Genomic DNA, 25366 nt, shown 5'->3' on the forward strand with positions numbered 1-25366 from the left:
GTGAGATCCTTAAAAATTTATTGAAGTTAATGTCAGATGAAATCATAAGTGATAGAAGAATAAAAAGAAATACCCTTGCATAGATCACAGACCATGCCATTGTCATCATCTGACAAACTGAACACATTGTAGCATAATCCTTGTAAACACAACATGAAGATGACAACAGAAGAACATATGGGACAGTTTGTAGGCGTATGGACGAAACAGAGGAGTGGGAGTTCAACAGTCCTTTGTGTCTCAGAGCTGCTCCCAAACGGGGGCCGGCTTCCCTAAATAGTGCACTTTGTCACATTCTTATGTGCATGCTTGACAGGAAGACAAACTCACATCAATTACATTACTTTTGTGGCATTACTGCCAAACAACAAATTCTTCTCATTCATCGGTCACCGTTCATCACTAGACCAAGTGAAGTGGTTTGAGGTGAGCGAGGTACACAGTATTCCAACATACGACTGCTGCCACAGCAGGCACACATCAGTTCATCTGAGTCGCAAACTCGTGTCAAAACCATAATCCTTTCAGGTATACAATCCCACAAGTGAGTTTGGAATTTGGGGAACTGAACATTCTAATGATGATGATGTAACGGCTACTAGTTATTGAAAGCTATACGGTTCTAGAATTCTACGGTAGAATTCTGAGAAAACCTTCCAAAATACAGTACATACACCTGAAAGGGTTAAGCAAACAAGAATGCCTTGAAACCGATAGTGTATAAAGGAGGGTATGTGACACATTAGGCCCTATTTAGACATCATGAGCATGTTTCCCAGGACACAGATTAAGCCTAATCCAAAGACTGGAGACGCCTGTCAACTGACAACTCCCGTCGAAAGAACGTTTCAGTCTCAGAATAGGGTAATCTGTGAGAAACTAAGCCCTTAATGTCCTTGTTCACATTCTGAGCCTAGAGGTCAGAACCCATAAGTCACAGACAGTCATTGAATATGGCTATGGCTACTATTCCCAAAGGCATCCCAGCACTGAGATAAGTGCAGAGGTGCTTTTTGGGATCCCAGCAGAGGGCACATTTTGAAACAAGTTCCGAACAGGGCCTTGTAGAAGCCTTGGTGCAGATGAAAGCAAGGGTTTTTTAAATGATGCAACCGTTATTATAGTTGATCCACAGTTTGGAAAGGCTAAGCTCATGCAGTCTTCCATTGACCATGCAGTTTTTGCGATCAGTAGGTTGCTGTAGAGATATGCATCTATACATTAGCAGTAGGTTCCGTGTTGGAATTTTGGAAATTGTTAACATGAAGTTTGAATGAATCTTTTTTTTTTCTTAGAACAAAAAAAGACAAACCATACACATCTTAATGCTAATACACGTGTTGTTCCTATCATTCAGTGTACAGTAATTGATCATAATTTCATCATCGTTATCATGGCTTTCCAAAGGAACGCACTGAGTCTTTGATATTTCAGTATGGCATGTTCTTCCTAAAACAATCAGTCATTACAGTGCCACGGGGGGGGGGGGGGGGGGTTAGAACACACAAGGGACACATTAAAATTCATCATTGGTTTTCATAATTGCAATATATAGTAGTTGCTATATTCTATTTAACTGTAGCTAAAATGGCATTGAGTTCTTACTACATTTATAGAATATTTCTTCTTATAGTTTAATTAGGTTAATATTGTCTCTAAATGATTTTTTTTAAGACCTTCTCACTCATGTTTTTGTTCAGAGAAGCACAACATTTGAAACGTTAGGCAAAAGAAATGCAAAAGAATGTGTAAAAACAATACAGGCACCCTCTCTGACTCCCCCTCACTATCCATGCAGCACACAGGCATCCAGTCCAGTGGGTTGATGATAGCATCCCCTAAGTGCATTCTGGGCTATTCCTTTGGGACATGTGCTATAGGTCTGCCTTGCCCCCTCATCAACCTCGGTTCCTGACTGGAAAACAACTCCAGTTAGAACTGGGAGGATGAGGGGGAATACTACATACAGAACCTATATTTGTCTTCTTCTTCATGGGTTTCTCTCTGCGTAATGTAAGGGCAGATGTTGACCTCTTCCTTTGACCCCCAATGACCTCAACGGAAATCCCACAGTAGAGGGGTAAGAGGTCGGTTCATAAACAGCCCTGTTGTAAGTATCTGCCAAGTGATCTCAGCTTCAGTGTCTTTCAAAATTGATTTGTATCCTATTTTACAAAAAGCGTCTGAGAAACGTGCCTGTTATTCTATTGCTATAAGAATGCATGGCCTGTAGAGTCACTGAATGCATAGCACCATACATTTGCCCTCCCAGCAAGAGCAGCAGGAGTATGACGGGGATCATAATGTGTTCTCTTTGCCTCAGTTTTACCTACTGTAGGACATGTTACACCTATCATAACTTGTCCTAAGCCTCAGCCATAGGGGAAACTCACATGACAAAAGCAACCATATCCTTTACCTGATTGTTAGCTATACACAAGAGACACAGTAGGTTTGCTCTACTTTCCTAGGATCTTTCTAGATCTAGTATTATAATATGTGGTGTCGGGATGTCCTTTGTGTCTGTTCTTAGATTTTTATGAGAAACCCACATTGAGGATCCCTGACACAGAAGTGTATCTTTTTTTTTTTGCACTCATAATAAGTCACTGACATCAAGGAAGGCTCTTAAATAGTCCCCTGGCCTGAGGCAGACACTTTCTGAAGTCTTCAGCAATACAGTACAAAGATCATTACCAAATAAAAAAGGACAGCAAGTGTCCCAAGCTAACAAAGCAGCTACGTAGCAAAAAACGAAACAATGAGGAACTAGATTCACAGAATCAAAAGAAATGTCTCGTCTCAACAAAGTTTATGTACGCTTGTTTCACCAGGCAATGTGTGGCGGGTGGCAACAGTACAGCAATGGTGGCCCCCTGCAAGCACTGTGAGGGTAGTAGCCTTTTCACCAACACAGACAAGTGAGACATTCAAGTAGCACTGTATATGTGGGGTTTTCATAGGACCTTGTAAGCAGAGCTTCAAATAAGGACGAGATCAAAACAGAGAACAGCACTTTTCTGCCCAAATGACTTAATATCATTTGGATAAATGAACATCGGTACTAAGTGTATAGTGATGTTGGTGGAGGTTTTTCAAGTAGTGTCATTATGTTCTGACCCCTCATCTGCGATCGGCTTATTTCAGCCAACATACTTAATAACAACTATTCAGAATGTGTCAGCGAAAGCCTTGCCATGGAAGAAAAAAACATCTAACAAATTGACTTGAAGAACTGAACAAAACAATACATTGTGCAAAAAGGGTGACTGCACCTGGTGTGCATTATAATGCCCAAGGATTGCAATATGAAGACTTATAAACTATCAAGCTTTCCCACTGTCTTTCCTAGACAGATGCATATTAACAACACATTCAGACACTAGGCTTCCATGATACAACATTAACTTGTATAGGCCATTATTTCATAAAAACTGCCACACAAAACAGTCAATCCCATCTTTTTTGGAGAGTCAGGCAATCTCTATAAACTATGCTCCATAAACTATGTTCTACAAATGCATGTTTTCTTTTGATTGTGCGTAGCTTAGAGGGGAAAGGGTTAAGGAGTGGGGTGGTGATACACTATTTGTCCTAAGTGCTCATCTAAAGGCTTTGTTTTGGGCCTACTCTTGAGTTTAGCATTGCATGACAGCAGTGTACATATACTTAGGGTTCCTTTTTACATTATGGAAAAGGAGCCCTGCACTGAAGCTCGCAGCTCTGCACTTAGTTCTGCAATGACCTCACTGAGGTAGAAAACAATGCAAGGATTTATGGCACGCAAATCAACAGAACACATTATAAGCAAAACGTGTACAAAAGCAATGAATATTCCCTTTTGATTCATACTGGTGAAAATGCAGAATACAATACGTTGTTCCTTAAGGGCATAAGCAAGTGCGTGACAACATGAAATCAGGGTTGTGCGTGACAGCCATGGATCATTTTGTTGAAGTCCATGTTTTTAGTTTTTTCGCTCAACAACCAAACATTCTCTCTCTCTCTCTCTCTCTCTCTCTCTCTCTCTCTCTCTCTCTCTCTCTCTCTCTCTCTGTTTCAGTCATGATCATCATCATCATTAGGGATAATTCACCCCAAATAATAAAAAATAACATATTATCCCCCTTACCCGGAGTGCTATCTATCCATCCAGATCATTTTGGTGGGATTTGCCTAGTTTTGGTGATATCTGCTGCAGAGATGTCTGCAGTCACTCCAATAGAATGGAGTTGAATGGCACTTGGCTTGTGCTCCTCAAAGCATCAAAAGAATACATTTGAAAAACTCAACAGTATATTTCTCTTTCCAGAAATCATGACCCGGTTACTCAAGATAAACCACAGACCGTGTTGTGAGCAGTTTCATGTAGGAACTATTTTCTACTCAAGTACAGCCCCATTCATTATTATGGTGGATGTACTTCGGTAGAAAATAGTTCCTACATGAAACTGCCCACAACCAGGTCTGTGCATTACCTTGATTACCGAGTCTCTTTCCCGTAATCATTATCATGCTTTTGTGTTTTACAAATGTATTCTTTGGTGCTTTGAGCGCCACAAACCGTGTGTCATTCAGTTCCATTGTATTGGGGTAATGACAGATATCTCTACAGCGGATATCTCTAAAACTATACACAAATCACATTGATACTATCTGGATGGATAGATAGCAGGCCAGGTAAGGGCTGAAATATTTTGTTTGTTTTCTTATTTTGGGTGAATTGCCCCTATAACATCATCAATAACATCGTAATTGTATGAAAACAGGAACTGCACCAGATCTGCTCAACATCAAGAATTCCATTGTACACAGAGGCACTTTCACTGGTCCTGTTGGTGAGGAGGGATAAAGGCACTAGCAACTAATGTCAAAATAATTATTTGCAATATGAACAGAATTTTGGCACTGAATCTTTTTTTCAGTGGTTTCAACATCACTAAAGTTTTGTGGGTGAGATGGAAGCATGACTCACAATGTTAACTTTTCTTCTTCAAAGAAGGTCCATGCACTGCACTATTGAAGTAATACTGTAATTGGTGCTTATTATGATTATATGCATTTTTGATAATATTTTTTCAGGTTCTTATTTTTAAATTAGAAACTCTGCATCCCCGAGTTGAGCTTGGATATACTTTGTCACAGTTCAGAAACATACAGGATTTAGATTCCCTTGTTTCCTGACAATAGGGCACTGCAAAGTGCCTGAATTGCAACAAGCTGTATACTGATGTCATGCATTAAATATACTAGGATACAAAAGTACCTTAGTTAGTAGGCCATAATGCAGGTTACTTTTTTCATGCTATGATCTCATTTACTGTTCCCCTAAGATTTAACATTCAGTTCCTATATTTCTAGATGATTAGCATTTTAAAATTAAAAACGATCCAGTGCACTCGATGTGAGAACGAATGAGAGGGGAATGGAGGTGGATATCCAAAAGAACGTCTTTACCATTATATGAGGTAATGTCACATGCATGCCAATCTCAAAATGGGAAGTCTCTAAACATGCTAGTGTGAAGCTCTTCTCTTTTTTCTTTCTTTTTTTCTTTTTTTAACCATTGTGCTGTGTTGCATCTAAAGGGCATGGCATTGAATCACTTGGTGATATCATAATTACAGCATCTGCTGGAAAATAGCAGCATTGCGGATGTCCGTGAAGCGAGTACATCACCATCTCTTTACGTCCAAACGGGCGAGATCAGTCTTTTTCCTATAAGGTGCTTTGCTGAATAGTAGTAGATCCTTTGTAGAGAGTTCGCCTGGCCTCCAGGCGCCGACCACTGGTCTGCAGATGCTTGCGTGTCTCTGCAGACTTTTCTGATGCATTTTCCTTGATGCATTGTGCAACTTGCTGAATCGGTATCTGTAATCCATGCATAACATTCTAATTACCACGCCGTTGTCCGACAAGACAGTCATGGGTGCTCTGCGTCTTCCAGGGCGCAGCGTGCAGCGTAATAGTTGAGGGGTTATTTCTTCAATATATGTATATATTTGTAGGGTAATACAAATTAATTACTCTATCTACTTGCCATACTCTAACAGCTTTGTTTTTTCCCCTGTTTCCTTTCTATGTAGCTGAGCATGGTTTTAGGCCTAATGCCATAGAGCGCTTTGGGGAGGTAAATTAAGCGTTCCTAACAGATGGTCTACTCCACATGTGACAGCGTCATAGAGATCCCATGGTTCTTCGCTGGATTCTAGACATCTGTGAGCAGCTTGCTTTTATTTACACAGTTTTGGTTGGCTATAGTGCAATTGCCAGTTCTGAGGTTGGCCTCTCTAAAATTGTCGATGCTGTTGTTTATGTCTCCATCAATCTCCATGTACTCGGACTTGCTGACGGTCGATGAGCTTCGGCGACTAGAATTGGTTTCAGAGGGAATGTTTGGATTGCTAACATTGAGCAGCTGGGCCTGCTCCTCTCCCTCAGTCTCCCTATGGTAGAAGTAGTTGAAGTTGGACACAATGACAGGCACAGGGAGGGCAATTGTCAACACTCCGGCGATGGCGCACAGAGAACCCACAATCTTGCCTCCTATAGTGACTGGGACCATGTCCCCATAGCCCACAGTTGTCATAGACACAACGGCCCACCAGAAAGCATCTGGGATGCTACCAAAGTAGGATCCTTGCTCCTCGGCCTCGGCAAAGTACACAGCGCTGGAGAACAAGATGACTCCAATGAACAGAAAGAAGATCAGCAATCCGAGCTCTCGCATGCTGGCCTTGAGGGTCTGCCCCAAAATCTGCAATCCTTTCGAATGTCGTGACAACTTGAAAATTCGAAACACTCTGACCAGACGGATCACCCTGAGTATGGCCAGAGATGTTGCCTGTTCCCCTGATGCTGCCTCCTGATTCTCTGGGTCGTCAGCCAGCTCTGTGCCGAGTGTGATGAAGTATGGAATGATGGCCACTATGTCGATAGTGTTCATCATATTCTTGAAGAAGGCCGGCTTGCTAGGGCACGCTAAAAAGCGCACAATCAACTCAAAGGAGAACCAGATTATACAGAGCGTCTCGATGATGAAGAAGGGGTCTGTAAGGATATTTGGCTTGTAATAAAAGGTAATGTTCCCTACGGTCTCCATTCGACCCCTTGGGTCCTCTTTCAGCTCCGGTAAAGTCTCTAAACAAAATATGACTATGGAGATCAGAATGACCATCACAGACACTATTGCAATCCCTCTTGCTGGGCCAGAGCTCTCGGGATGCTCAAAGAGAAGCCAAACTTGGCGCTGGAACTCTTTCTCGGGTAAGGGGCGCTCTTCCTCTCTGACGAAGCCCTCATCCTCACGGAATTTCTCCATCGCGTCCACTCCCAGCTCATAAAATTTGATCTCTTCCGAGAACATATCCAGCGGGACGTTCACTGGTCTCCTCAGCCTGCCCCCGGACTGGTAGTAATACAGAATAGCATCAAAGCTGGGGCGGTTTCTGTCGAAGAAGTATTCATTTCTAAGGGGGTCAAAATAGCGCATCCTCTTTTTGGGGTTTCCCAGTAAAGTCTCTGGAAACTGAGAGATAGTTTTTAGCTGCGTCTCGAACCGGAGACCAGCTATGTTGATGACCACCCTCTCGCAACATTCGTGGTCGTCGTGATCCGGTGGATATGTGTCCTGTGGGTGCCCCGGCACAGCCGAGGTTTCATCCATGTTATCTCCTGCTACTACAGTCATTTTTGTAGGAGTTGTATTAATCCGGCTATAGTCTGATCAAGCAGGCGTTCAGTTTTTGACCAAATCTCCACTGTCTTCCCACCCCCTATTTGTTGTAGTCCCCAGATAGGGGGGTTGCTTGCTTTGCCTCAGTGCGGCTCCACTGCGGTTCTCGCTGACTCGACCATTGCTGTTCTCCGCTGCATCTGCTACTGCTGCCTCTGTCACCCAGTCAGAGAAAAAAACAATGGATCGAACAGCCGTGATATTTGCTAGCTCAGCGATTTCTGCCATTTATTTATTTATTTACTTACTTACTTAGTTACTTACTTACATATCTTTCCGCACTATACGTTAAACTATGCAGTGCAATACTAGGACTTAGACATATCTATATATGGGAATATTTGACTTTACAAAAAAAATCTAGATTGCCTACAACATGACAATTAGGCTATTAGCCTATTCGTAAATTATGTTGTGACGCATGCTATTGAAATCTACTAAGGTTACTCCACGCATGTAACAAAGAAAATGCAAAACATGAAAACAATATAATATCATTATTAACAATCTCACTTGATAACAATAGCCTAAGATCATTTGGTTAGCAGTTTCGAGGCTTACCTTGGGTTGATCTTGAAGGGTCCCGAATGTGTCTTATCCCCGAGTAAAATCATCCAATGTTAGGGCACCCGTGATTGTCATGACTCATGTGGCGTTAACACTTCACATCGCACCCACAAAAAAGAGCCCGATGGTTTTCTATGCAGGGCGCCGCACCATCCTAACAAACATCACTCATTCCGTCACTAGGAAACACAGGAAAAGGCTACCAATGTAATTCCTCTACATCCTAGCAATCTAACTTGAGCTAGCGTGAAACACTAATGCGGAAAAAGAGAAGTTGGACAACAGGAGCCAGGGTGAAAAGAACGCATCGCAAAGCAGCAACGTCTGTAGCCGCACAAGGCAGCACTTGAGCGTGAATGGCTTACCGCAGGAGAAAATCTTATGCTGCAATTCAGGGGGGAGATACATTAAGGGGCAATAAGCGAACCCTTGCCATTTCCAGACATTACCGCATCAGCAGAAATGTGCTGTTACGAGTAGACAAGATGACGGGCAGAATGTGCTTCACATCGGCCCACTGTCATATGAACGGAGACCGAATGTGCCTAAATAGGGGCGAATCGATCACCACGAAGGTCAGAATAATTTCTTAATCATGTCCAGTATGTTGTTGCTAGGTATTTAACATACAAGTGCGGAGGTGAGGAAGACGAGAAGGAGAGGGAGGTGGAGGGAACAGGAGGGGAGGGGGGTACCGTACGACGCAATGCAGACTGGCTGTACTAAAGCACGCTGCCACAAGTTCTCCACACACCACAAAAACAAGAGCACTTGTGTGCCAGCATTGGCGCAATATCTGATTTGCTAAGAGGGAGAGCGTGGTGACAAACTTATTCCCCAACAATCAACGATGCTGACCGTAACTGACGTGTTGTCCCTATAGAGTAATTCAATTTAGTGAGAGCAATAAAAAGGTAACGTTGGATCACATAATTCACAGATCTATGTCTGTGACTCGGCAGGAGCTGTAGCACGGTTTATGCTTCATATCTCCAGACCCTGCATGCATTCGAGAGCTGCGCGGCGAGGGAGTGGTTTCAGCACCGTGGACAGCGCACGTTATTATCGTTGTCCCTTGACTGACTCCCTTCAGCAGTCAATCGTTTTAATAAAGCCCCCCCCCCCCCTACTTTTTTTTTTTTTAGCAATTTAATATAGTCTAATTCCCTTGACTATACGCTTTCCCCTAAATAAACTTTAATAATGTATATATCATTTTAGTCCCATGGTACCCTATTATTCTCTTCAGTGAGATGAACTGCCCCACGTTCAAAAGAAAAACAAACTTTTACAAACTGGATTAGAGTGGTCCTGGTCCCAATAGGATTGTGTTGTGTAAATGTTAGGTTGAAGATGATAGTTTATTTCCAAGTATGACAGTATGCATGGGTATTTCTGAATAGCTTTTATAATCTGAATAGTCTGTCCAGTTAACAACATTGGTCAAACAGCGAGGAGTATCATTGTCATGTTTTCCAAGCACATAACATTTCAGACTCAAAGACACAATATGGGACATTAAATCCCAAGGTAAGAAAGATAGAGTGAAAGCACTTCATTGCTGTTGATTGTTCATTTTAGGACCAAAGGTTGTTGACCTACTTGATGTGTCTTGTGGTAAGCAACTGTCATATCTGAGAAATGAAAAAGAAAATGAAAATCTGAGTGATCTATTTTCGGGAAATTATTAATTTATATATATATAAAAAAATATATATATATATATACATAGACTAAAAGTTATCTTTTTTTAATCTTCAAATTAAAAAAATAAATATCTTTCATTATTAAGATTCACAATGGAATTCAGCATGCACACTTCATAGCATTACAATCGGTGTTTTGGGCTAAATAGTGCTTTTATAGAAAATTACAACACAGTTTGAATTTTGCACAAACACTGCTTGATAAGATGCAATTAAAATGTAGCATTAAAAAAGCTGCATATGAAAAAAGACACATTCTTATTTACAAAACAGCACAAGGTGTCTAACAGAAAGAAATCTATGGTCATCAATAAGGCCTGCCAAAGAATGTTGCTTTTTTTCGGTTGATTTGAAGATACTATGAACACAGTGTTAATTCCCATAAAATTCAGTTACAAAAAATCTTTCCAAATGTTTCCTCTGTGAGGTATCGCTGTACTATCATGTACAGCGATACACTCTTGGTGCCTGTTGTCTCTTCAGGGGCACTGCAAGAGTGTTCATGGGAACTTGTCCAATATCTGCCCAATACCTTGCACTTTAAGTGAAGGAAATGCTATACCTGGATTTGGTGCAGTTCAGAAGGACAAATGTGCTTCTCTTTATCTTTTATTTCCTGCAAGGATAACTCAATGTTTACATACAGTGGGCCTATACAGTATCATCTCATTAAAGGGGCACTTCACCAAAACACAATGCTGCTTTATTGTGCATAATCTCACACACATCCAAAAACTCTAAACAGTTTGGCACACATTCATTTAGTTTGACATGTTATTGAGAGTAAATTATTCTGAATATGGCCACCAGTGATGTCATCAGGGACCCTTGAATCCTTGTGTTGTGTTGATTACAGCTCAATGAAATGATAAAGTATCAGTCCCTATAAAGACAAGGTATTACTATTTTCTCACCATTTCACTCCCTACATAATTTAATTGAGCTGTAATTAACACAACACAAGGATTAAAAATCCCAGATTACATCACTGGTGGCCATAATCAAACTGAATGAATGTGCAAAACTGTTTAGACTTTTTGGATGTGTGTGGGATTATGTCCAAAATAAATCAACATTGTTTTTTGGAGGGCCCCTTTAATGACTTAAGACAGATAAAGCAGGAAGACAACACAAAGCCATGACTTTTAGGCTATGCCTATAAATCAAGACCTGCTGTAATACAATACAAAGACGATAGAAGATATTTTCAAGTGTTAATCGTACTGTTAATAAATAAAAAAAAAAAAAAAGACTCGGGGCTATATGCGACGTCTGCTCTGCACAACTATTGTTCAACCACACAGCGGCGCACGGAGTTCATTTATTCCTGTGTCCAAACCCAAACACAGAGAAAGGTGGAGTGGATAAATGATGACATGTAATACATGCTGATATTAAAAGCACGTCATTTTATCTCATAGTATAACCTATTAGGAAACAACTGCAGCAGGCATCTTCATTCATATAGGCTACTCACCAAGATGTTATGTAGGCGTTTATATGTCAGTCAATTTCCCAGTGTATTTCTCAAATGGGCTTAAGTTAGGATGTCTGGCACTTTCTACGTCGTCGTCACTCCCATACTCTGATTTGGAGAGTGACTGTTTACTTGCGTTTGTTTTGAAATCACCAAGGGAGGACTGTTGTTGTCCACAAGTCACGTGTGTATATGGCAAGTTTTCATCCGCCCCGCTCTCTCTGTGGTAGAAATAATTGAAATTCGATACAATCACAGGTACAGGTAAGGCTATGGTCAGGACCCCAGCGATGGCGCACAGAGATCCAACGAATTTCCCGCCGATAGTGGACGGACACATGTCCCCATATCCCACTGTGGTCATTGTCACCACAGCCCACCAGAAGGCACCGGGTATACTTGTGAATCCAGACTCTGGGTCATCGGCTTCTGCGAAGTACACGGAACTGGAGAATAAAACAACTCCTATAATCAGGAAGAATATCAACAGACCCAACTCTCTCATGCTCGCTTGGAGTGTTTGACCGAGGATCTGGAGACCTTTAGAGTGTCTTGAAAGTTTAAAAATCCTAAAGACGCGAACAAGACGGATGACCCTCAGTATGGCCAAAGACGCAGCTTGTTGGCTGCTCGCCCCTGGTTCTTCTGCGAGATCGAGGCCTAAGGTGATGAAGTATGGCACAATGGCCACGACATCTATCAAGTTCATCATGTTTTTAAAGAACACCGGTTTGCTTGGGCACGAGAGAAAGCGCATCAGAAATTCAAAAGAGAACCACACGATGCAAAGTGACTCAACCATAAAAAACGGATCTGTGAACAGATTTGGTTTTCTCGAATGTGTTCCGTTGTTGACATGGTTGTCGTGCACCGTGTTAACTTCTCTGAACTCTGGCAATGTTTCCAAACAGAAGATAATAATGGATATCAAAATGACCATGACTGATACTATGGCAATTATCCTCGCGGGTCCCGAACTCTCGGGGTACTCGAACAGCAGCCACAGCTGGCGCTGAAAGGCGTTGTTGGGCAGTGGACGTTCCTCTTCCCGGATCAACCCCTCGTCGTCTTTGAACAGCTCTATTGCCTCCTCCTCAATTTCGTAAAACTTTATTTCCTCCATGAATATGTCAATAGGTACAGTGATAGGTCTCCGAAGCCTCCCCCCTGACTGGTAATAATAGAGGATGGCATCGAAGCTGGGTCTATTCCTATCGAAAAAGTACTCGTTTCTCAGAGGGTCGAAGAAGCGCATCCTTTTGCGCGGATCTCCCAGAAGTGTTGCGGGGAAGCGAGAGAGGGTCTTCAACTGAGTCTCAAAGCGCAGCCCAGAGATGTTAATGACCACCCTCTCGCTGCATTCTTGGTCTGCTCGTTCCACATCGTCAACATCTTGGAACAATGGAGCAACAACGACCACAGTCTCATCTTGGTTATCCGGGGACACCACAGTCATCTTTTACCCACCGAGGGGCTCCACTCACCTCAGCCCCTGCCTTGGCTATTTGGGTGGGTGTGTGTTGCCCTCACTCTGCTACAGCTGTCAGGCCACGGTGTGCTATACAAGAGAGCTAAATCATTTTACTCTTCAGTAGCTTGTCACCATTCGTTGTTGACTGTTTAGAATAGTCCTGTCGCATTATAATTCTCTGCTTGTTGTTTGTCCTGTAGAACGATCAACTTTGAATTGCGGACAGATCTCCACTTGCGTATAAGTTATCCCGATGGCTAGAGATGGATATCATATTCACACCATTTTAAACTCCAAAGCCCTCCCCAAGTTGGCTGACGTGATGGCACTTGCTGCTGCTGTCATGTCCCTCTCTCACTGACTCCCCTCTATACAACTGCAGTGACGTTTTAGTTCAAATGTATTCGTCAATTATATATCAATATCAATATATATGTATTGATATTGAGATATATATATTGCTATTGATATATATATATATAATTGACAGTATTCAGCATTCTGATATACAGTTGTCATTTAGTGAACTATAGGCCTATATAGGGTAAAAACAGGAGGTATTGCCAGCTTGACATATTGTCATTGCTGTATTAAACAGCCTGCTGCCTTTTCCTTTCACCTTACTTTTCATGAAAGCCTTCAGCCTCCTTTTGTTAAGAGTTCAAAGGGTTCTTAAATTTCTTCAGCCTATATGACCCAAATGAGAAATTTGGTCTCTTGCCCTGGATTCCTCCATGAAAACATAGGTTATTCTTGTCATGTGGATACCCACCAGAGGTAGGTCTGACTCTCTGTCCCATTTACGACTCTTACCCATAGGACAACAAACAAACAAACAAACAAACAAACAAACAAACAAACAAACAAACAAACAAACAAACAAACACAGGAGTGAATATGCAAAGAGACAAATAGATGTAACATATTGGATGTAGGTTTTTCTGCATTTTGAGTGTGTGTTGCATGTATGAAATGAGCCAAGTGCTCTGGAGCATGGAACCTCACATAACCAGGGCCCCTCCTATGGACCACGCCAGTGGAAACTGCTCGCTAAACTGACACTTGAGCAGGCCGAGAGGATAGAGTCTTGAAGAAGCCACAGCCAAAATAACACTCGCCGTTCACAGCACTTAAAGGGTTAGATTTTACAACTTGGACATGGGGAGGGCCCCCATAGAAATGGGACCTAGCCATGGGGTCACTGAGATACTGGGGTGTAAAAGAATGTTATGGGTATAGTACATCCAATTAAGCATTAACCCTAATTAGTTCCAGTTTGCACTCTACAAAACCTTAGCTACAGACTTGGACTCCGGAGAGAACTGGTATCTCCCTGCGTTGCTCCACACAAGTTCAAGGTCTGCCTTCTCCCTTACCATTGAAGCAAGCCGCGTCCAGCTCAAGTTTCACCCTGCTTCCCACACTCTTTGAAGATTGAAAAATAAGAATACAAAGAAGTCACTACCCGAAGGCTCTAGAAATGATTTATGCATGTGTCGCAACAGATTCTGTTCTATCTATAGCTCGTCTACATGTATATAGCGGGTTTCATTGCCTGCATAAACGATCAGTTACCTCAGATATGTAGGCTGTAGTTGTAACAGGACACAAGAGGGCAGATATTATGATGTGAAGCGCCAGTCTATATCCACAGATACATGAAATCACCATTATTTGGCTGGCTCAACATACTGCCAGAACTTACTGATGAGTAATGCACTTTTGCTTAGCTTTTTATTTTATTTTTACGTTTACCAATCGAGTGGGTGCCACGCCGTATAGATTCTCGACTAGGATCGCAGTTCCTTGGCATCTCCAGTGGACCTACTGGAAAAGAGTTGTATGTCAGAGTCATATGTCAGTTTAAGGACCCGGTGCCGCCCGATGCGTCGGTCTCCAAACTACTGTCTGGGTCAAGCCCAGGTGTCAGGCCACGACCGTATCCATGGGAACAAACAATAACAAACAAACTGAGGAATGGACACATCGCACTGATGAGTGTGTCAAAATTAAAAATGTCTCTTAAGAATTCAATGTTCGCTACACGAGTCGAGATTAGTTGTCATTTTCACCCGTTGGTCAGTAGTGTTTTCCTGTCAACATACTTTTTTCATGCAAATACAATATACCATATTATCCAGTAATATGATATCCATATCCATGTTATGACCATATGTCCATGATGGCGACTGAATGCACCTGAGCTTGCACATACTGTAAATGCCACAGGGCCTGCGAGGTGCATGAATGCTGACAGCAAAACACACCCTCGTTATGGATAGCTCAACCTATGAATACAGGAGACCCCCACGGCAACAAGATATAGTGAGGTCATTTATACCAAGAAGGGGAACACTATAAGATTCCTTCCTTCTCACATGTTGGAAATAGTATTCACTATGCACAATATAATTATGAATTAATAATAAGCCTATACATTTTTTGTGACATCATTATGATGGCATGATTTATTCTTGCAAAAATTGCACTATATTGGAACGATACATTATTGTCAGAAACCGCATTCAATAACATTGTATATTATTATGACATCTTAATATCTTTATAATGGAATAATTGATCATCATCATCATGCTATCATAATCATATAATTTATTGGCGATGACAAATTGCATCATGGGATCTTCCGGGTGTTCACATACCTTAAATCACAGGAAAGTGACATTTTTATAAAGATGCCACTGTCTTTGTTCATTAACATTTTGAACAACTGTGCACCTTCCCCTGAGGCCTGTCTTATCATGAGGTTCCCACCCCTTCCCTTTACAGACGTGAGGTAATCACAGCAGGAACTTGTGTCAGTGACTCCCTTGGCTTTAACCTCCCCCCTAAACTGCAGGCCAAATATTTACAAAGTGTGTGTGTATTTCTGTAAGTGTGTATCCGGCATTGCTATTAGTACTGTTGGATATGTGAATGAACACATGTGCATATCATGAGTGTGTGTGTGTTATAAATTGATATAGGATTTTTAGAAGGTCAGACTTAGTAGTCAACAGCGTTTTTGGATCACGTCATTCTTGTATGCCAAGTATGTTGCTGGAAATGAAATAGGGGGCATTTGACTTGGTCTGATGTATGTAGGGGCCAGTGATGACAGGGTCTCAGAGACTGGAATGACTCTATAGAGGTGGTGTAAGCAATTTTCTTTCTGCGCAGCTGCCAGTCATTTTTTTCATTACAAATCACCAGTAGGCATTAGAAAGGACAACATTTTTCTTTTGTCAAGACAGAGATGGCAAAATTTGCATTTCTCTCACAGAGGATGTGAAATAATACTGCTATTATGCCTGTCAGGGTCGCATGAATATTAAAGGCAACCAACTTGTGTTCGGCTCTTCTCTGATTGGCCGCGCCCGCCCCCACGCGCAGGCAAGCGGCAGTCGTCCCACGTCCCAAATGAAATCCAAGGAGCAAGCGAGCGGCAGCGCGGGCAACCAACTTGTGTACCAACGCACTTGTGTTGGGCTGCTGTTCCAAGTCAACCAACTTGTGTTCAGCTGCGGTACCAGTGGAGCGCTATGAAATGCGCTGAACTAGAAAGCGTAACGTTATTATGTTTCGCGTTTTTAACAACCAACTACCAGATTCACTCGTGTATAAACAAAGCCCATACAGTTATGAAATGCGCTGAACTAGAAAGCGTAACGTTATTATGTTTCGCGTTTTTAACAACCAACTACCAGATTCACTCGTGTATAAACAAAGCCCATACAGTTATGAAATGCGCTGAACTAGAAAGCGTAACGTTATTATGTTTCGCGTTCCATTGATTAACGCCATTACCTGCTGTGCTGTAGGAAGCAGAGGTACAGTAAGTTACAGTAGGTGTAGGTTACATGTTTAATCAAAGCCCATACAATTTTTTAGACGAATGATTGTGGATATAATATAGAAAACACATCATTATGATATTGTCAGATGGCGCAAAATACAATGGTGAGTGAGAAATATATCTCCAGTGATAAAACCCAGTGCTCTATGTCTCTATGATACACAGCGTGGATGGGCTTTCAGAGGGAGAGGCATGACTTTGCGACAGCCATATTAGACACTCACTGTACATCAGTGTGGAACTGTAACGTTATATGTTATTTCGCCCGTGGAGGCTGCTGAGCCTGAAACGCCAGTGGGGCGACGCGGTTGTTTATCCCCGGCTTCCGTGCGCCGCCCGCGGCTTGACTCGGTTCAGCTCCAGCAGCAGCAGCGGCCGTTCCTCCGTTGTAGAAGCCCTTCAATGACAGAGCTCTCATATTTGCGAATGCATAAACTATATCTTAAATTATGGCTATGTGTCTAATATGGCTGTCGCTTATCAATGACTTCGTGACAGCCATATTAGACACATCGCCATAATTTAAGATATAGTTTATGCATTCGCAAATATGAGAGCTCTGTCATTGAAGTGGGTGGTGGCAGCATTACTAACAGTAGCGATTTTTATTGTTTTGTCATGACCAAACATAATCCCAATATAGATAGGAGGTGTACTGTATGTCAAATGTCGATCTTGTGGTGGAAGAGTTTAGTACAGTCACACAACAGAACACCGCTGGTTCGACCAGCGCTTCTGCCGCGTCTCTCTTGCCGCAAGGGCGTGTGCTAGTGGATTGATTGATTGGCCGTGTGGCCAATCAGAGAAACGCTGAACGAAAAGCTGAACACAAGTTGGTTGCCTTTAATATTCACGCGTCAGGGTCTGGTATGATGCTCTGGTTTGTATGGCACATGTTTGCGGCCATTCTACACTAATGTTTACAAGGTATATCGCAGTGATACTATTTTTGAATCTTAAAGATATGTGGGTGATCCCAGCACGGCTAACTGCGTACATTTTAGTCAGCATTCCACTCATCTTTAATATGACAGAAATGTGAGGCGCCAGTGCAACAATCCACCCTAATTAGGAGCGTGAAATGGAGAAATATGCAAAAAATGTAATCTCACCAAGTCCACATGGCTTTTTTACATACAGTTACGGCTATGTTTGAAGTCTCACGGTGTTCCATTAGACATACCAATTGAACACCACAGATACCACAAATTCTTCTATGAAAGAGAGACATCGAGAGGTTTTGTTTCAGATTTCTATCATCAATTACTAACGTCCTCGTATGAAACCCTCCAACTAGACTCTGTCTGGAGGAGGGATATACCAGACCTGGAAAGTGACTTTGATTGGCAAGGAGCCTGGGCAAATGTCCGACTTACATCAAGGAACCCGGACCATCAACAAATCAATCTTAACTATATTCACAGGACATACTTGACTCCTATAAGACTGAACAGAATGGGTCTTAAACAAGACTCCAAATGCTCCCAATGTACAAATGGGGACGAAGGGACATTTATGCACATGTATTGGGACTGCCCACCAGTTAAGACATTCTGGAAAGATGTGACCCAACAATTATCAAAACTCGTATCTTGGAATATACCTGTACACCCCTCTGTATTACTATTGAATGATGTTTTTGAGTTTGCAGTAAATCCACAGCTAAAGAGATTGGTTTTATCGGGTATCACAGTAGCTAAAAAGCTGATCGCATCACGCTGGTTTCAACCGGAAAAAATTTGCCGGAAAGTTTGGTTTCTTACATATCTCGATGTGATTTATCAAGAAATATCTACAGCAAGAATTCTGGGTCTCAATGAATCCAAAATGTCAATGTGGTTAGAAGTGGTGGAGAGAATAAAAGCTAGCTTATAATGGTAGTGTCTGGTTAGGAGCGAGGGATAATGGAGGTACTATCCAAAGAGGGGTCCGGGAGGGGGGGGTTTGAGCTGGAGCATATGTGTGTAGGTTTTTAGATAACGGGTATTAGGGGTATATCCTGTATAAGACATTGGTATAAATGGTAATTTCGTTGGATATACACTGTATATTAATGCTTGTGTATCTTATCGTGTGTTGTCATGTTTGTTTATATGTGTGTTTAAAAAAAAAAATTAGGAGCGTGAAAGAGTTAATCAAGCCTATAAGCTGTGTTTATGCTATTCCCATTAGCCCCTCTGCATGTGAGGGAAGGGTGCAGGCATCTTCACCTAGAGGTGTCTGAGCCAAGGGCTTCCACTCCAGAAAGGAGATACTCCAGTCGAGCTCCCCATGGGGTTTGATAGCCACCAATTTTAGACTGCTGTCATTTGAAGTTGATGGACCTGTTTTTGCTGATAGGTAACCAGCCATGTAGCGAGATGAAGCTGGATACCCCGGATCTGGGAGGGCAGGGTTCCGTGGAATTCCCTCCACATGTCCCGTGTCACGCCTCCCCTCCAGATCATGGTTTCACTCCTTGATCAAGCCTTTCCCTTTTTTGTAGACAACGGCGTCCAGATCCGGGCTCTGCCGACTGCAGGGGGATCAGTTCCAGGACAGAGACACATGGGTTGTAAATCAAGGGTGATATCAAAGGTCTTGAACCTTAATTTTTATTTGGTAGTAACACATGCATGAGTCGAATCCCTTGTCTCAGCCGGATGAGCTGAAAGAACAGAGACACACAGGCATTCGGTTGCACAATTGTGCGCAATCGTCATGTCTATATGGAGGGTAAGACTTGACCAGAATGTTTAAAAACAAAACAACAATTTCCCATGTATTTGACTTGGTTTGATGTATGTCTTGTAGGGCCAGTGATGACAGGGGGGGGCTCAAAGAATAAAGTGAAACCACATTCTACACCTTCAGTAAATCACTTTCCTATTCCTATCGGTGATGTTGTCACGCTGTCTATCTGTGTGCTACTTATCTCACGCCCTGCCTTGTAAACCTACAATTAAACATAGTACCCTGTATTACAGCCACCCCTCGTAGAACAGTATAAGGAGTTGGCATGTTTTTCTTTGTGATCAGTGTTGCCATAGCGTATCTGTATTTTATTAGATATCATATGATCTCACCACCATATCTCAGAGCACAACACAGTTGGGTTTCATGTGCTCCCGGTCCCAACAATAGATCACACACATCATAGATTTGTACTCGTGTGCATCCTGTATATATGTTGTATTTTCAGCTTCCACCAAAGCTGTAACTGAATCCAGCCCAAAGAGCAGCCCTTTGCTGTGGAACCTCAGAGACTCCTATAAATAAACAGGCAACACTCCTTCAGCACTCGCTACGGCACATGGAATGATTAGCTCATGGCAACAGCTCTCTGATCTTCCTGTGCGTTTCCATAACTTATGAACTTGACGGCTTAGTTAGAGGAGCGGGTCTAGAATTCTGTTTCTAGAATTCAAAAGGTTTGGCATGAAATGCAGGATTGGAAGACAGAATATACAAAGATATTGACAAAAACACAACAAATACAACAACCATGTTGACATTTACAATATATATATGCTCTCAAGTGTGGAATGGTCCCTTTATTGTTGTACTGTCATAGGACCTCACTATGGACATTGTGAACCAGCCAGTAAAGTGCTGTGTGAATGGACAATTGTGACAAGCTAATGAAATGCACTGAGGGTAACAAGTGACCTCTGTATATAGTGACGTATATACGTGTGAATAAACCCTTTCCTCCTTTTGTTCCAGCATCTAGCTGATGCCAACGTGTGTGAGTTATTTGCTCCGTCACACAGTGAATTTATTATCAGTCTAGGACTGGGTACCATGCCAGGACCACTGTACATCCCACTCTGTCAAAATGCTATTGGCCCAGAGTTACCCAGATAGTTATCCAGCCATTTAGCACTGAGGGAAAAGTCGCAATATAGGTTCCCAGACAGAGCACACGGATACAACAGGTGAAAATACAATATAACAAACTTTATTTGCAAATATCAATCAATACACGAGCACAAGGGGGGAAATGGGGAATGTCCCTTTAGCTGGTCCTCCTCCCACCAGGTTGGAGGTGTCGGGGGGCCCTCTGGCGGGCAGGCAGTGGCACTGCAGGAAGGTATACCCTGATCCTACCAGCTGCACTGCTCCTATATTCTAGCGGCAAAATGGTGGGGGTTATCACACACTATAACTACAGGCGTATGAATGAATGAATGAAAACTTTATTTAACAGATTGCAGAATGGGTACACTACAGTACGGCTCAATACATACAATATGATTACAGGTTCCAATCACGAGGGGGCGGGGCTTATTTCATTGGACAATGAATTAATGCGTATGTTTTTAATGCATAGGTATAGCAAAGGCAATAGGTTCACTATGGCATTTCCGTGTTGTAAACAGGGAACCAGAAAGCTGATTCCCTGAGGCTCTGAAGAGCGAACCTGTTTAGTATCGCCCTCTTGTGTTCAAATGGTGTAACTTCATACTTAATGTACTGTCTTTCAATTGACAGTGTTGGAAATGAATTCAAATAAAATACTGTGGTGAACTTATTGTTGGGGGAGACATCCGTGGGGGGTGTTGTGCAATCATGGGCTGATTGTCTACAGCCGCCTTGGCTGTGAAACTCTGCATGAGACTCTGGGGTTAAAAGACAGGAGCCAGGAGTTCTTTCAGTTGTTGCCCGGGGGCCATGTTTGACTGTACCCTGTGGACTCGCACACTCTAGATGGGGAGAGTGTCGTTTGCAGCTGCCGGCGATGAAGATAGCGAGATAGGGGAGACGTTCGAGTGGTAGAGGGGGCGCTAGGCGCTTAATTATAAAATCATAAAGGGTTTATGTTGCACATTATGGCATTTCCTTCCATGCTCATATCCACTGACTAATTTTCACTTTCAGAGTGACAGACACTGCCTAATTAGGCTGGAAGGCATAGTGCACCACAGGGGATTAGATAAACAAGTATTAGGTCATGTTTGTGATTGACCCTATATTCCGTCTTGTGAATTTAAATAAAGCTGGTATATTTTGGTAACTATCCAATATTTTGTTTTTTTTCAGCCTCGACTGAGCCCTTTCCGGTCTGGTTTATTATAATGCTTGACTTTTTTTTTTTTTTTTTTTCGATTTGGAAAATATTCCAGAATGCAGGTCCCTGGCCAGCTGTCAGCCTATGTTTGATCCACTTTCGCCTTTTAGTTGGAGCGAGCTTTACGGCACAACACCGGAGTCGGACATATTAAAGCACGCGCGCGCTCACACACACGCACACACACAGACGGACAGACGCAACCGATCTCACCGTTCCACCAGGTGGAGATTTGACACTTCTTTAATGGGTATACTGTACTGGTGTGCACACATGATGATAGTGACTGTAAAAGACCACACTGTTCACACACACACACACACACACACACACCTGAAACACAACACTTCTGCTATGTTACCTATCTGACAGGAGCTCCTCACAGACACAGACACAGACAACAGGCAGAGGTTGTGCTTCCAAGGTAAGTTTCAGGCAACAGCCGCAACGGACAACTCCTACCAAACTTTTAGACATTTGCTCGTTAGCGTTCAGCACCCGTGTGTATCCTCACAAGTCGAGGACGAGAAACCCGAACATAGCGTTAACTAATGTTGTCGCTAGCATAACATTTCCATGTGGTGGGCTCCTATTGTTGACAGTAACCAGTTGTTTCTTGAATAAGCATTCGGAATGAGAAATCATAAGCTGTTTTTCGGACATTTCTGGGCCTACGAAAGGTCATCATAGTTGATTCTTATAGTTGATTACGTTGATTATCTTAAAACAAGGGTATCATTGTACTGGGTGGTTCCTGGATGTTTTGTGTTTTGATTGTGGACCCCAGGAAGAATAGCTATCTTGGTAGCAGCTAATGGGGATTCGAATAAACAAAATCGTCTTATATAGTTTGATTGATTGATTGAACATTTTATTAACCGATTGCAGAATGGGTACAATACAGTACGGCTCAATACACACAATTGTTAAGGGGATGCAGACCAGAGAAAGACTTTCGTCTTGTTTACATCAGGGTCCCCCATTTTCAATTCATCATATATGACATACAGATAGACAGTAGCCTACTGTTACATCCAGACATTTATGACATACCAGATCTACAAATATACAGTACTGTTTAAGGCTGCGGTTACACTAGGGCCATTTTCGTTTTGTTTCATTCGCTTTTCAGAACGCTGCGTATTGGCAGGCAAGTAAGAGTTAAGTTAGATGTCGTTTTGTCTCATCTACTATATACATGTAGTAAAATGCCAAAGCAGTAGGCAGTGATGTAGTTCAAACATGAAGGCCATTTTCAACCAATCAGAAAGGTTGAATGAGACGCTCCACATCCTGCTCAAAATCTCAAAAGCCACCATCTTTATACCTCGCATGAGCCATTTAGCCACATAGCATTTATTTTTCAGCAAGAAATAAAGTGCAATAAACAAAAACGGATACATTCATTGTGTGTTCTGCCTAATTTGTTGATGATTTGTTGATGAAACAAAACTAACAGCAACACAATTGACCACCAAGAGCGGAGTTTAGTCTCACAAAAAGATTGTCGCCGATTTTGTTAGCTTACGTGCTAACGTGATTGGGTTATGCCAGTATAACAGTATAGCATTGTGGCTAGCAGCGAAGTTTGTTAGCTTACGTGCTAACGTGATTGGGATATGCCATTATAACAGTAGCATTGTGGCTAGCAGCTTGGTAACGTTAATGCTAGCAGAATGAATGGATGTAAACTTTATTTAACAGATTGCAGAATGGGTACAATACAATACGGCTCAATACAAACAATTGTTAAGGGAATGCAGACTGTTGTAGCTTGGACTGGGCTCCTTATAACAATAACTTGACAACACATGGTAGCCGCAGCTACTTGGGACAGCTCTGCTCTAAACACTGGAAATAACCGTGCGGGTCTCTACTGCGCATTGGGCAGAACGGCTCCGTATCCGGCTCGCGCAGATTACATGGCACCATTGTCGGCGAGTTTCCAAAACGAAAACACCTTTTGAGCGTTCCCTGCCAAAACGGCGTTTCTTTTTAACTTGGACATGCAAACGTAATCATTCAGCAACAAAAACAAAAACAGAAACCCCAGTGTAACCATGGCCTAAGAGTACAACACCTGTCATATAGACCCTGGCGTTGGAAACTCTGATTAATAATTAAGAAGAGAGTATATACATTATATACATTTGAGAGTATACATTTGAGGGGGAAGAAACTACATCGGAGGAGGTTGGGTAGGTGGGGGGGGGGGGGGGGGGTGAGTAGGTGGGGGAACTACATTGGAGGGGGTTGGGTTTGGACATTTACAGGGGACAGTTTAAAATTGCAGCCTCCCATAGGTGCTCTTTGAGAGCGGTTTTGAAGGTGGGTGGTGATTCACATTCCTTACAGCTGTGGGTAGGGCGTTCCACATTGATGTGGCATAATTGCTAAACGTGTTTAGTCCCTTGTTTGAGCCGAATCTGGGTTTAACATGATTTGTTGAGCTTCCTCTGGTGTTGTGGTCGTGGTATTCACTGACCTTTGGGAAGTATTTTGACATGTACATGGGTACCTTAGTGGTGTAGTGTATCTTGTAGACCAGGCCCATTGCAAGTTTCTGTACTCTGTCGTCTACTCTAAGCCATCCTAGGTTGTCAAAGTGGGCAGGGGTGAGGTGGGTTTTAGGAGTGAGGTTAAGCAGTAGTCTGACCAGTTGTTTTTTGTAATTTTGTTTTTAGGTGCTTTGGTACCATGAGGTGCAGGCATATTCGTAGTACCCTTGAATGAATGCTCCTGTTTCAGGGTATTCTAGTTTACCAGAGAGGAGACCCGGTACACAAATCTTGTTCGTTGGTTGACTTTTTTGATTACATTGGTTGCCATTTTGTCACAGGAAAGATTTGCCTCTAGGATGGAACCCAGGTATGTAATTTCATCTTTCCTTGTGACAAATAATATTGTCACCCACTGTGAGAAGCCGTTGGTCTTGCTGAGTTTGTTATTTGATCCGAAGAGAATGGACTCTGTTTTGCCCAGGTGTAATGATAGTTTTATCAGCGAGCCAGGTGCAGATTCTGCCGATTTCAGAGCTGAGGGTTTTTTCAACCTGCAACTTGTCCATGTCAGAGACCAGCAGTGCGAACCTGAGGAAGCCATGGTGCGAATCGTGTTGTTCGCGCCAATGTTGATTGATTGATTGATTGATTGAAATTTGTATTAACAGATTGTAGAATGGGTACAATACAGTATGGCTCAATAGAAAGACTCAGAAGGAGCTTCTATCCCCAGGCCATCAGGCTGCTAAACGAACAATAATCGCTAAACGAACAATAATCACTATGCAACAACCATCAAATGCACACAGCACACACACCCACACGCACACACTCACTCAAACAAACAACACACTGCAGCACCCACTCTCCACACTTTAGATCACACAAACACACTTACACTTTATATTTATTGATAAAGGATTTGCACTACAACTCGTACACCTACTGTGAATTGTACCTAAACTGCACCTCGTCCATTTATGCCTTGCACTATATAGTATTG

At 42.3% G+C, this 25366-nt stretch overlaps 3 protein-coding genes across 3 annotated transcripts in view; 1 reads left to right on the forward strand and 2 right to left on the reverse strand.

Moving 5' to 3' along the window:
• Positions 1-6208: 6208 nt before the first annotated feature.
• Positions 6209-7690, reverse strand: LOC311245195 (potassium voltage-gated channel subfamily A member 1-like; the record flags this gene model as incomplete). The annotated part of the gene is made up of 1 exon (XM_084335005.1): positions 6209-7690. The coding sequence occupies one exon, from the start codon at positions 7688-7690 to the stop codon at positions 6209-6211; it is 1482 nt and encodes a 493-aa protein (XP_084191131.1).
• Positions 7691-11504: 3814 nt separating this feature from the next.
• Positions 11505-12941, reverse strand: LOC311245442 (shaker-related potassium channel tsha2-like; the record flags this gene model as incomplete). The annotated part of the gene is made up of 1 exon (XM_084335284.1): positions 11505-12941. The coding sequence occupies one exon, from the start codon at positions 12939-12941 to the stop codon at positions 11505-11507; it is 1437 nt and encodes a 478-aa protein (XP_084191410.1).
• Positions 12942-20794: 7853 nt separating this feature from the next.
• LOC311245443 (cytosolic carboxypeptidase 2-like) overlaps positions 20795-25366 on the forward strand; it is a gene marked incomplete at both ends in the record, with an annotated part of 29698 nt that continues 25126 nt past the window's right edge. The window contains 2 exons of the mRNA XM_084335285.1: positions 20795-20884; positions 22235-22286. Coding sequence (XP_084191411.1) covers positions 20795-20884; positions 22235-22286 — 142 coding nt within the window. The remainder of the gene's footprint in view (positions 20885-22234; positions 22287-25366) is intronic.

The sequence above is a fragment of the Notolepis coatsorum genome (assembly GCF_963971535.1).
Source record: "Notolepis coatsorum genome assembly, chromosome: 18".
In the NCBI taxonomy this organism is placed as follows: Eukaryota; Metazoa; Chordata; class Actinopteri; order Aulopiformes; family Paralepididae; genus Notolepis; species Notolepis coatsorum.